At 26.8% G+C, this 13,751-nt stretch overlaps 1 protein-coding gene across 3 annotated transcripts in view; it reads left to right on the forward strand.

Annotated features, from left to right (window-relative positions):
- LOC109600375 (neurogenic protein mastermind) overlaps positions 1-13,751 on the forward strand; it is a 66,803-nt gene that overhangs the window by 30,422 nt on the left and 22,630 nt on the right. For all 3 annotated transcript variants that reach the window (XM_049964352.1, XM_049964353.1, XM_049964354.1), the window contains exons 4-5: positions 1,607-1,945; positions 3,513-4,324. In XM_049964352.1, coding sequence (XP_049820309.1) covers positions 1,607-1,945; positions 3,513-4,324 — 1,151 coding nt within the window. The remainder of the gene's footprint in view (positions 1-1,606; positions 1,946-3,512; positions 4,325-13,751) is intronic.

Raw genomic sequence — 13,751 nt, forward strand, 5'->3', positions numbered from 1 at the left:
TTTAACTGTTGTTTTATTATTTTAAATAGATCTGTCTAGATGATAGAAAAAAAATAATTTATATAAATATTAGTTTAGTTCCTTTTTTTGTGACAAATTATAAATATTATTATGGAAGCACAAACTAATAGTCCAAATTTTTTAAAACGGTTCTCGTAAACCACATCTCTGGTATCTCTGTCTGTTCATTCATAATTGAATTTTATTTTAAATTGTGGGAAGTAAGTTGAGATTTCTGAAAATATATAATTTGTTACATATTAATTTATCTCTAACTAAAGTCTACCGATATTTCTGATAAATTTCGAAATAATTTAATTCTTCCATTATAATGTCTATGACTTAAAAATTTCGAGATAATATGTTTAGCTTTTTCTTTCCATTTGACCCATAATTGAATTTTCCTTGATAATGTCGGTAAATATTATATATTGATATATTAAATTCCTAATTAAGATATGACTAAATTTCTGGTAAATTTTGAGATAATAGATGTAAATTTCAATTATTGGAAGAAAATTGAGTTTTCTAAATATCTAAGATTTGTTACATATAATTCTCGAGATACTATATTAGGTACAATTTTCACTTAATTTTTTTCACTTCACTTCATAATTGAATTTGATTTTATAACATAGGAAAAAATAAAGTTTTTTAAAAATATATAATTTGTCATACATAATTAATATACATCAATATTTTTGGTAAATTTCGAGATAATAGTTTTGCTTTTCCATTTTTTTCAGATGATTCATAATTATATTTCTGATATATGCGCAATTTTTTTTTATTCTATTCAAAATTGAATTTGGAATTGGAAAGTCGGAAGAAAATGAAATTTTACATAAATGTGTAAATTATACATTAAATTATCTCTAATGTGACGACATTTCTGGTAAATTTTGATATATTTTATATGGTTGTCTGTGAGACAAAGACAAGGTAACGGGTAATTTATTTAAGTATGCTTTTAAAAACCAAATTTTATATACACAGACAGTCGCGCAAAAATTGTCACATAATTATACTAATTTTAAAACAAATTATCAATGATTAAAATAGGTTAATAATAAGTTTGTCAAATACCATAATGATGAATTTAATATAGTCACATATGAAATATATCATTATCCATTTAATTCATGGATGGCAATAATTAAGATCTTGAAATTTTTGATAAATACAATTGTAGTGACCATTTGAAATAAATAAATTGCACATATTATCTCGAAACTTGAATATCTATTTTTTGAGATATGAAGTTTACATTGAGTAAAAAATGTCTGTAGAAAGGTTGCCGTTAACCAAAAAAATAAAGATCAATAAGTTTTTGTAGACATTTTAAAAAACCATCTGATACATAAAAATAAGATTCGATGCAATCAACGTTTTACAAAATTAAAGCTTTCTCACGTCTAATCAGTCAGAAAACAGTGGTAATTGTCAATATTCCTCGTGTTTTACTAACATTGTTTTTTTCTGAGCTATTTTGGGAAAATATAAAAAATCATAATTATGTTATTAATAGTGTGTAACAACATTATATAAATGTCATTTAATAGCATAGAAGTTTCTGTAAATACATTTTGTTCTCTTCTTTTTTCAGGCCTAACAAAATTCTCAGTGGAGATCGTCCAGCAGCTGGAGTTCACCACGTCGGCAGCTAACTCTCAACCGCAACAGATCTCGACGAACGTCACCGTCAAAGCGCACACAAATGCCTCGGTCAAGAGCGACGTCTCGTCGCCGAAGTCCAATCCCTCGACGCCGGCATCCGGCATGCAGCAGAAGTCGAATATCGGCCTCGACGTCGGCACGATAGTCGAGTGCGTCAAACAGGAGCCGGACAACGATTTCGCCGACCTGGACCAATGCGCGGCCGCCCTCGAGAAGGACGCGGCCGCGAACGGCGGCGCCGCCTTCGGGGGATTCCCCGATCTCATTGGTGAGCATTCTCGACTCTCAATATTCCAGTTATTAGTGCATGCATATAATTTTTTTTAATTTCAATTCCTAAAAATCCTTCAGTCACAAGGTTTTTTAATTTAACGATGACCCTGAAACGTCGTATTCTAACGAGCTGACGTCTGTCTTAGCAGTTGATAAAAAATTCTTTTTTAATCTATTATTTTTTACGAATCATTTGGAACCTGATTACTTACAATAACCCAAATAAATGATAAAAAAATACTGAAAAAAATTCGGGTAGTATTTTATCAAATCAAAGAAAGGCAATCCGTATGTATACAAATAAATACTTATTGAAAGTTATATTTGTATTATTAATGTAATTATTTAGTTTTCAATATTTCAAATAATTAATCAATCAATTAATTCAATACAATTTGATTATTTAATAATTTATATATTTAATTGAATACAGTAGATAAATATTTTGTTATATTCAGTTTTATATTAAACTTAGTTGTTTCAAAAATCTACTATCATTTTTCAAAATATTTTTTCCCGAACATGATTTTTAAAATAAATGTTTATTGTTTAATTTATTGGGAAGAACATTTATTTTGTATATACATAATTTTCATAATAAACTTATTTTGGTTGTTATTTTAAGTTATTAGTTTTAATATTATACTTGCACTAAATTCAATTAAATTTTCAAAATATTAATTACATTGGATTGATTGATTTATTTTATATAAAACAACTGAAAATTTCAGGGTGTAAAAAATATTTAAGAAATTTAAAATATAACAGTTAACGTTAACGTAACATATTTAAATCGCTAATATTTACACTAATTAATTAATTAAGTTGCTTTTCTTTGTGGTCTTCTTATTCTACTATTTAATTAACTGATCAGGTTGTAGGTTTCTTTCAGAATATATTTAAATCATTTTAATTGGTGAAATGTATTAGAGAATGTGGTTAAATAAAATCTTTTAATAACGGACCTTGTTTTGGACACATTTTTTAAGATAAACTAGAACTTTTTTAAAATATGGTAATAAATTTTTTTAATATACTTTGAACTTACTGAATATCCTAATTTGTATGTTCCTTTATGTTTTTACAAATATAAAAAATGAAATAAAATCACATTATTGATCTAATTGTTTTTAATTAAAAAATATGTACAAAAATCACAATTTTTAAAAAATATTTTACCTTTAATTGAAATAATCTACAATGAGATAAAAATTAATTTTTTACAATTTTAACAATTTTGTATTTGATTTAATTATTTTAAAAAAAGTAAAAATAAAATGTTAATTAATACATAATATTTGTTATCCTGAAAAAAGAAAAGGTGTGCGCAAGACTTTTTCATAGATAAAAATATTTCAACAATTTACTGTTAACGTTTTTTCGTTTTTTTTTTTTTTTTTTTTTTTTGAAATAAAAATAAGTGTTAGTTTGCTATTCTAATTTGAGGCGCAATTCTATTCATTAAGATTTTGGATTTTAATTAGATAATTTGCATATAAGATTTGCATAATTTAAATCATATTCTACTTATTTCTTGACGTTTTGTTTTGTTTTGGTTACAGGCGACGACACGAACGACGAAATAATGTCGGCCGCTGCATTTAAAGACTTGATCTCAGATATAAGTAGTTATCCAGATCTGATGAAGTTCGACTTTGAGGAGAACAAACCGGCCGAGAATAACCAGAACGGTCTAAAAACGGAGGACATCAAGGATCTCCCGACCATACCGGCGGACAACGTGAAGAACACGCACAGTCCCATAATCCCGAACCAAAACAACTATTCGCCGCCCGTGTTCGACGGCCAGAACATGCAGAAGAACATCATACCGCCGTACTCGAACATGGACTTCACCAAGACTGAACTGAGTCCGGCCGCGCAAACGCTCAAACAAATGGCCGAACAGCACCAGCACAAGAACCAGATGGGCCTGTCCTTCAATCCGAATACGAGGGCGCCGAATCCACGGTCGCCCTACACCGACTTCCAGTTCCAGGGTGATTACGGCAGCCCCAACTCGAATCCCGGCTTCCACAAGAACAGCCCGAACTTCCCGAATCCGGACATGATCAAGCAGGAAATGATCTTCCAGGGCAACGAGTTCGAGATGAAGCGCAAGAGCGCCGGCATGTACAAGCAACCGTACTCGCCGTACAGCAGTCCGAGCGCCAGCAGCCACGGCAGTCCGGGGTACTTGCCGTCGCGCGGCGCCCAAGCCACGAACGCGACGCCCCAGGCTGCCGCCTTTGGTGGCGGCACACCGCCCAGACCGCCCTCCGGACCGGGCGGCAACAATGGGGGCTCCACGCTGCAGATCAATCAGGCGCAGCAGCTCAACATCAACCAGCAGAGCCATGGACATTCGATTCAGGTAAGTGTTCTCTGGTTAACCGTGTTTTTTGGGTTTTGGATATTTTCGGAAAGGTTGGTACTTTTGTCAGTAAACTCAGATGCATTAAAAAAAGTTTATTTTTTTCATTTATGATTATGATTTCCTTAGTATTGACAGAAGTTCTAATACTAATTTTAAATTATTGGTGGCCTTTAGAACTGATCACCGCATATATTAAGAACTGTACCCGAACTTATAAATCATGCCAATCATCAGGTCGAAGCACATGCAACGTCGTCAGACTATACTAAATCGTTTAAGTAAATTTGTTTATAATTTTGTTTCAAGGACGAATTTTATTTCGTGTCACTGTTTTAAGTAGTTCCTATAGTTCGAATTCGACCTTCCAATAAAATTAAATAATCATGTTGGATTTCATTAAACTATCAAGCAGTAAACGTATAAAAAATAATACTTTGCAATCGTAAATTGACAAAACAACATCATATTAGCAAAATTATCCATTCAATTATAATTAAAATACGCCAACATTTCCAGTTTTACTATTACAAAGCAAAATTCGCGTATTCGTATATTTATACGAAATGTTCAGTATTTATATCATTGGATTATTGTTCAAATTCTTTAATAGAAATTTATAATTAACACGATCCCATTTACACTCGTAAATTCCGCTAAAATTGATATTACAGCTTCGTTATATGAAATGAAATCAGATTTTATAATAGAATAATTATAACGTATTTATTGAACGTTGAGTAAGTAATTATACAACGAAAATAAATCGGTGTTGGTGTTAAGAGACTGATTTATTGAATAATTTTCCTGGAATAAACAAATAGTCGGTGATTACTTCAATAAGTAATACGAACTCATTACATGTTATTTATAAAAATTTATAGAATGAAGAAAAATGACTGGTCATAGTCTCATGGAAAATGGGATTTTATAAATAATAGATGAATTCCGCCCTTAACCTTTTCTATTCGCCTTGGCAATTCTAGCTCACAGTAGAATATATTGATTTCTAAAAATTGCCATTATTTATTGATTTACAACTACATAAAGGAAACAATGAATTTTAACAAGTTTGTATCTCGAGAAGACATTTGAATTAACAGAAAATATCTGTTCAAAAAGTCTAATTTAATAATATTGATATTTATTATTTAATTATATTAATATAATAATATTCTTATTTTCTCAAACTAGGAATACACATATAATATAATTTTAGATACTCTAAAAAATCGAAAAAATTAATATATTTTACATTTTATATTCAAAAATGTATCTTTTTTACTTATGTTCAATTTCAAAATATTTGAATTAACACACTATAGGCGGGCAGCAAAATAGTCCAAACCAAGTTGTTGAATTATAACAAAAAATAAGAGATAATTCTTTCAGTTCCGTATGTAAACCAATAGAGTAAAATTATCTCACCCCGCTTTTAAAGTAAGTACATTCAAAAAGGTAAAAATTACCCGGTCCACTAACAATCAACAGTTCTCGAGACGGGTATTTTTACCCGATCCGCTCATAGTGTGTTAACAGATATTCTGTTGCAATTTTGGAGTGTAATAATGTCAGTATTCATTCTTTTAATAAAATATTTCTAATTTCTTAAACTTATAGCTCATTTATATCATTGTTTAGTAACAATTGATATATTTTACATTTTTTATTCAACAGTTTATACTTCTTGAGTCTTAAAGAATTCTACAGTTCTTAATAGTAATTATAATAATAAGTTTTTCATAAATGGATTATATTTCTCATATATTAAATCTTTTAACTCTAAATTAATCATTAATACATTTATAATTTAGTAGTTTCTATATTTCATATTTTAAAATTATTCTCATTAAATTAAGATTTTTTAAATTACCACCACTAATCATGATTGAAGAATAAAATCATAAATAATTTAATAAATCTTAATAAATAAATATTAATTTCTATTTAAAAAATATTAACAGTTTTGATCTGGTTAAAATAATTTAAATATTATATATTAAGATTTTTTTAAAATTCTTTGAAAATTATAAACCAGTAAATTTATCCAAATAGGGTTTCTTTGAATTAAACATATATATTTTTAGAAATAATTTCTGTTATTAAATTATTCAGTAGATTTATATATACAGGGTGTTTCATCCGACAAATTTTAACCACATACTATTGCATAAATAGTCGATTTATCCTATTTTTTATGTAAGAGTGAGTATGTGCTTAAAATTTTATATTATTTTATTATTATTATTATTATTATTATTATTATTACTTTTTAACATTCATTTATATATTTAGACATACAATTTATTCAATATTAGTTATTTTATATTATTAGTAGTTTAAAATTAGTCATACAATTTTATCACTTAAAGAAATTAAATTTACAAATTTTGTAAGTTTAAAGATAAATCTCACATAAAATTCGATAATAATTTAAGTAAATTTCTGTTTTTTTACATCAATATATGTATTTAAATTATAAATATTAATTATATTTTAAATATAGTATTTATATCTAAAAATAACGAAATTTAATTGTGTTTCGTAATAATTAAATTTTATTATTCATTTTTAATATATTATTAAATAATTTAAATTTTATATTTAAGGTTAATTTTTTTTGAAAAAAATATTAAATATTATATTTAGATATACTACATACGAAGAAGAAGAAGTTTAAAATTAAATTCACAAGGCCATTTAAATAATTTCTGAAAATTGACTATCAATAAATTCATTAATAACTATTTCTATAAATTTAATTTTTGGAGTATTAAAATGATAAAAGTGTTAATTTCAAATAATCCATTATTAAAATTAAATTTTATTTAGTAACAACACTACGTAAATTTATTAAAATATCAGATTTAATTTCAAAATATTCAATTAGGAAATTTTGATATTTAATGTTTAGTATATTTTTTATTGTTAATAATTGTTATATGATTTATTTATGAACTCAAATATATTCAAACAGTCTAATTTTCTAATATATTATAACAATTAAAAATATTTTAGAAGAATATTCTTTATACACATTAAAATGATAAACTGAAATTTTAAGAGATATGTAAAGGTTAGAGCTTTCGAGACCATTGTTTCCATATCAATATTTGTTCGGGTTATAGGTCTACGTTTGTTGGAATTTCCGGACGTTTCGCAAGAATCTTCAGAGGTATGATTTCGTTCGTGTCTCTTTGACAACTGATAACTTGTTAAAACAATTGATTAATATTTAATTTTTTAATATCAAAATTATTTAAAATTTTTCAAAACTGTTTGTATCATTTCTTACAAATTACAAAATATTTTATTTTTACACGTGATCAAATCCCAATCAATGAGCTAAGACGAACGATTTGCAATTGACAACAAACATAATTAAATGACGACCGTCGAAGATTCGTCCGGATCAACAGTGACAGATAAACAAACGACAAACAGATAACAACAACGAGATTGTTTGCTCAATAAACGACCGTGAAAGTCGCCGTATTTTTTTGGATTCGCACGCGCTAATTGATACGCTCGTGAGCGTAATGCGAACAGGGTGCGCTTGTAGGTGGACACAAAAAGGGAGAGAGAGAGAGAGAGAGCGGTGGTCAGTGTCGGATCGAACCTGGTCCGTTCCGTGCCCCCCCTATACGACCCTCCCGGTGCAAATGACACCCGGATCAATATTTAATCAACAAGCGGCAAACTGATTGGCTTGTGCCATTATTAGGAATATACACATTTCACTCCGATTACTGGAGGTTATTCAAATTTATGCCCATCGGCCGGCACCAGGTATTATAATTTCGATAATTCATGGTGCAAATGGCTACGGTACTGTTCACCATAATTCAGGCTAATGCAACCGAATAAAAGGGATGTGGGGTGGGTATTAATGTTGTGTACTGGTAACTGGGTTGCCCCCCCGATACCGCCGATGCCGCCGATGCCCCCGATGTAATTTACTGTCGTTATTGTTTTATTTTATCGGCTTTCATTAACCGAATTTCTCATTGTTCCGATTAATTGCTGGTGTGATGTATCCTCTGTAAATTTCGTTCGAATTTAATGCCGCCTGTTATTTTAATTAAAGGTTTTCGGATGGCTCGTTTGAAAACAAACACGGAGGGTAGGGGGCTATAATTTTATTGTGATATCGGAACCCTCATCCAAAACTATTCAATATTCGACAAATGTGCCATCATAAATATTTTGTTTATTTTAGTTTAAATCATACTTACAACTTTAAGGTTTGCTTTTATATCGAAATTATTCGACTTTTTAAATATTATTAAATGTTTCAACATTTATATTTAAGTACTTAAAAATAATTGTATCAATCCATTAGGTGTCCTAGAAATAATTATCTGATCATTCAATAAATAACCCGTATTAAATCTTAAATATTTATAACATATTTATTTCACATTATTAATAGTTTAATATTAATAATGTTGTTATCAATATACTGTTATCGAATAAAGAAATTTGTTTTACGAATTTTGTATGTATGAAGATAAATTTCAGATAAAATTGTAATATCATAATTTTGCAATTTATAATTGAAATTAATTTGATTTATATTTTTTTAATTCAACCTTGTATTTCTAAAATACATATAAATATTATCGTAATAATATATTTATTTTTTATTCTACTATATATTTCAAAATGAATTTATTATGAAATAAATGGTTTGTATCTTAAATACTTCAACTTTTTTAAATCATTTTATTATAATTTGTTATTTGCAAAAATATATTTTTTATTTTACAATTCAATATTATTTTTACTAATGTTATTAATAAACCTTTTTAAAGTGAACATAATTTAATCAAGTCATCATTAAGTTAACATAATTACCAACCAATATTTTAAAATGAATTTATTATTAATTAAATAATTTTATTTAAAAAATACGTTTTTACCTATATGAAGATATTTCTTATTTAACAGAAAATAATCCAAATACTTTTATGAGGATAATAACGTTAATTTAAATTATAAGTGAATATATTTAATTATCTATAATTCAATATTATTTTATTATTATTTTTTTAATATGTCATTAATAAATATTCTGATATTTTTAAAGAATTGTGTATAATAAATGTATTGATTGACGCTAGAAATTAGATCATACAAATTTTCCCATGATATAAGTTTTTAAAAAATGTATATGCATAAAAATAAATGATTATTTATTATAATTTATTTAATATTATTTATTATATTTTATATATTTTCAGAAATATGTTTTTTTTTATTTAATTTTATCATATAATATCATTTTTACTAAATTTTCAATAAAGTGAAAAATTATTAATAATTTTAATTTTGTATTTTATTTTTTTATTGAAATTATAATATAATAAATATTAATACAAATGTTAACAACGTTCAATTAATAAATCATACATTTAAAAATATAAATTAAATTGTTTCAATACAATTTTAATTTTGTATTTGATTTTTTATTTAAACTATAATATAATAAATATTAATACAAATGTTAACAACGTTAAATTAAAAATCATCCATTTAAAAATATAAATTAATTTGTTTTATTTTTTTAATTAATTATTAGATAATATATATTACAGATATATGTTTTTTACGATTTTATTATAATCATTATTTATTATGAAATGAATAATATATTTAAAACGTTATTAAATCGAAGCAGATTTTTTAAATAAATTCTATAAATTTATATTTGCTAAAGTATTTTATATTAAAATTTCCAAATATTGTTCATAATAATATTTTTTAATCAAGCGTTGAAATGGTATTATGATATAATTTCCTTTATTAGAAAATATTTAGAATTGGAAAAAGTGTTTTAATGTTAGTTTCGCGTTAGTTAATTAAATATTTACTGTACCTATTTCAATTTTGTTGTGTTGATGGAAGTATGTAACTCTCTAACATACATGTAATATGTAATTAATTTTCAAAATCTATAATTATAACTAATTAATTATAATTAATCAGTACTTTGTACAGTGTAGCACAAAGAAGATAAATATTTATGCATGAATATATTTCCTTAAAAACATAATAGAATCAACTTTATAATGTAACATGTATATTAAAATATTTATATTATATCACTATATTACGTATAGGTTATTGTATAATATTTTATTATTAACAATAAGTAATAATCATTAGGTTTAAACAATTTTAATATTGATGAAACCTTTATTATCATTATAATGATAATTATTAACCAAATCAATATACACAAACGAATTTAAAACCTACAATAGTACATAAATATGAATTTGCTGTTCGACTCGTGATTGTGGGAGAAATCAGGTATCTACCTGCAATGTGGAAACCGGATTTCGACCATTTAAAGGTAGCACTTGTAACCGCAATAACCGCTGTAAACTAGTCGTAAAGTTGTAAAGACTTGTCTATTGCCGAAAACCGATACTCCCGACTACTTGTTAAGATTTAATCATCGAAAAAAAAGATTATTTTCCATTTCTCGCTGGCAACAAGAACTAGCGGACAAATAGAAATGGTACGATCGTCAACCTGGATTTCGGGAGAGGTAGCGGCAACAACAACATATCAACAAGTCCGTTAAGAACAAGATACGCCATCGCGACCCTCTAAGTTCCGACCCTCCGCCAGAGTCACGTATGCCTCACCCCATCTCTTCAATATAGGAAATGGGGGTACGTAATGGCCGTGCAGGGGGATGCGAGTACAAAATAACACGCCGGATCGTAGAAAACTTGCCCTGCCGTCGACTAAAATATAATACGTTCCATGTTATTTCGGTCTGTTTCAAATTAAAAACTACCAGATAACGAATTTAATGGTTGTTTATTAATGGAATGCGATTAGGTTTTACATGTGGTTTATTAAACAAATTGCGATTGAATGAAACATGAGTAATTATCTGGTGCTGTTATCGAATGTCGCATAATTGTGTGACTTACTCAATGCATTATTCGATAGCGTCTTAACGAACGTTCGTAACAGTGGTTTGGACGAGAGTGTGCACCATGAATTTTTTTTAATAAATATTTAAGTGTATATAAAAAGTAGTAACTTTTTCATCTTCCCCATAATTTCTAGAATTAAGAATCCCAGAAATGGGGGTTCTTTTATGAACGTTTTGAGATCATAGACATGTATTTAGTACCTCGTATAAAATAAATACGACCATTTTACTGAAACAGTATCTTATACATGTTTCTTATTTTGTGCTTGAACTAAATCAAATAAAAAGTTGTCTGAAACATCAATTTATCCGTTTTTTGCATGGTAAGTTTACCAAATTATCCTTCTTTCTCTCTCATCGAGATTAATAGCTCAATAAGTAAGATCAGAATATGATATATATAATTTGGCCAGTAAGAAAAAAGTTTGAAGTAATTAATGAATATTGTTAACCCAGCTCTCCATTTATACATTTCTTTCTTTGTCATTGAGATTTCTATCTCAATAAGTAAGATCAAAATATTATATACAATAAATGTGACCACTAAAGAAAGAGTTGGAAATAATTTTATGAATGTTACTAGTCGAGTTTTTATTGAAGTAAGTAAAGTAATGTTAAGTTCTCTCCCTATAAATCTCAATCCAATAAAAGTCTGAAGACTGTTACTAGGCTGCGTCCTAATATCTGATCATCGTTTTTCTGAAACTATCCTTTTAAAAAAGTATTTAGGAACATACAATCCTCAAATGCTGTTTTCTTCGAAGACTATACTTGACAATTATGCGCTAGGGGTGAGTAGGTACTTAAAAATACATTTTTTACACTCAGTACAAAAAATTGACATACACACTTATCAGTACAATATGAATTGAAAATATAAAAAAGAAGGCGAAATTATTTTATTTGATTTAATTTAAGCTATAGCTCCATATCTACGAAAAGCAGTATAATATAATTTTTTGGTTATATTTATCTATATTTATCGAATGCCTGACACATGAACACTCTATACATTAAGTTTCTTATTTGTTTTTCTTCTGTAATTTTCAACACTTCAGAGTTAGAAAAATAGAAAAATAATTATATTTTTAGTTTTAATTTATAGTTTAAAATGATTGTCTGTTTTTTTGACTAAAAAAATTGATCATTTTCATTTTAAAAAAATTTCTCCTTTACAGACTAATATGTGATTTTTCATGAATAGTAATTGGCAAAAATTTTACTTCTTTTCAAAAAAATTGTGCTTATGAAATGTCCTGAAATATATAAACTGGATATAAATTAAACGAATAAAATTTAACGCTTTAGCCTCCTTAATCCGTTTAATAATATATAGTACGTTCCTCGCTGCAACAATTCCACATGTACATACACCGAGAGAGTTATGCTAGGTAGCATTTTACAGTTATCTATCTGCTTTCGCGTGAACCGAATACAAAATAATACGTTTTAATCCGAAAACCGTATAGGTTTTGCCGTGAACTGTGAATAGTGGGACGGAACGACCTTTTTCCCTCGATCATTACGAATCGATGCGTTTCGAAAATAAAAAGTAAAAAAAAAAACTAAGCGCGAATTAATTAATCATTATCATCGCGCATTTAATCCTCGAAAGGAATGCGGTGTTATCGCAATTTATCTTGCGTTTGTTGCATAGTTAATTTGTGGTAACTGTCATATGGTTCATGTGGCGTTGCAAATTCCTCAGATCTAGTTTGCAATTAGTTGAGCATTTTGTTAATTGGAAATCATCCGACTGACAATTAGCAAATGTTTAACATATTGATATTTTAATTTTATTAATTGAGCAATTGCATAAATTCACAATTTATGTGTCTAAAGTACATTTAATAATTTCTCTATGATCATTTATAATTTTATTAAATGAATTATTTCAATATTTTCCAACAAATTTACACAACATTTAATAAATTACTTAATTTGAAGGATTTTTATTATTTTATTCTTTAATCTTTTTAAATTATTAACTTACTTAAAGGCGTTATTATTTAGTTATTTGTCAAAACACGTACAAAATTAATTTATATTTACAAAAGAATTTTGTTATTTATAAATATTCTAATTTTAGTTTTTTTAAAAAGGATTATTTATCATTCGTATGAGTTTTTAAAAATATTTATTCCTCATAATAATTATCTCATGCTAATTATGTATAAATATTTTTATTTGATGTGAATGAGACATTTATAATATATATTTATAAATTAAATTATTATCATAACAATTTAAATATTTGGTAAAGCATATTTAATGTAATGAATTGTTGAAAATTTAAATTAATATCACTTAGTTTAAAACAGGCTTTTGATTAGTAAAAACATTATTAATATAGAATTTTATAAATTGTTTTAATTTAAACTAATTATTAAAATTATTATACAAAATGAAAATCGATTTTAATTAAAAATAAAATAGTTTATTTCGTAAATATTTATATAATTTAATGAATTT

The sequence above is a fragment of the Aethina tumida genome, chromosome 3 (assembly GCF_024364675.1).
Source record: "Aethina tumida isolate Nest 87 chromosome 3, icAetTumi1.1, whole genome shotgun sequence".
Classification (NCBI taxonomy): domain Eukaryota; kingdom Metazoa; phylum Arthropoda; class Insecta; order Coleoptera; family Nitidulidae; genus Aethina; species Aethina tumida.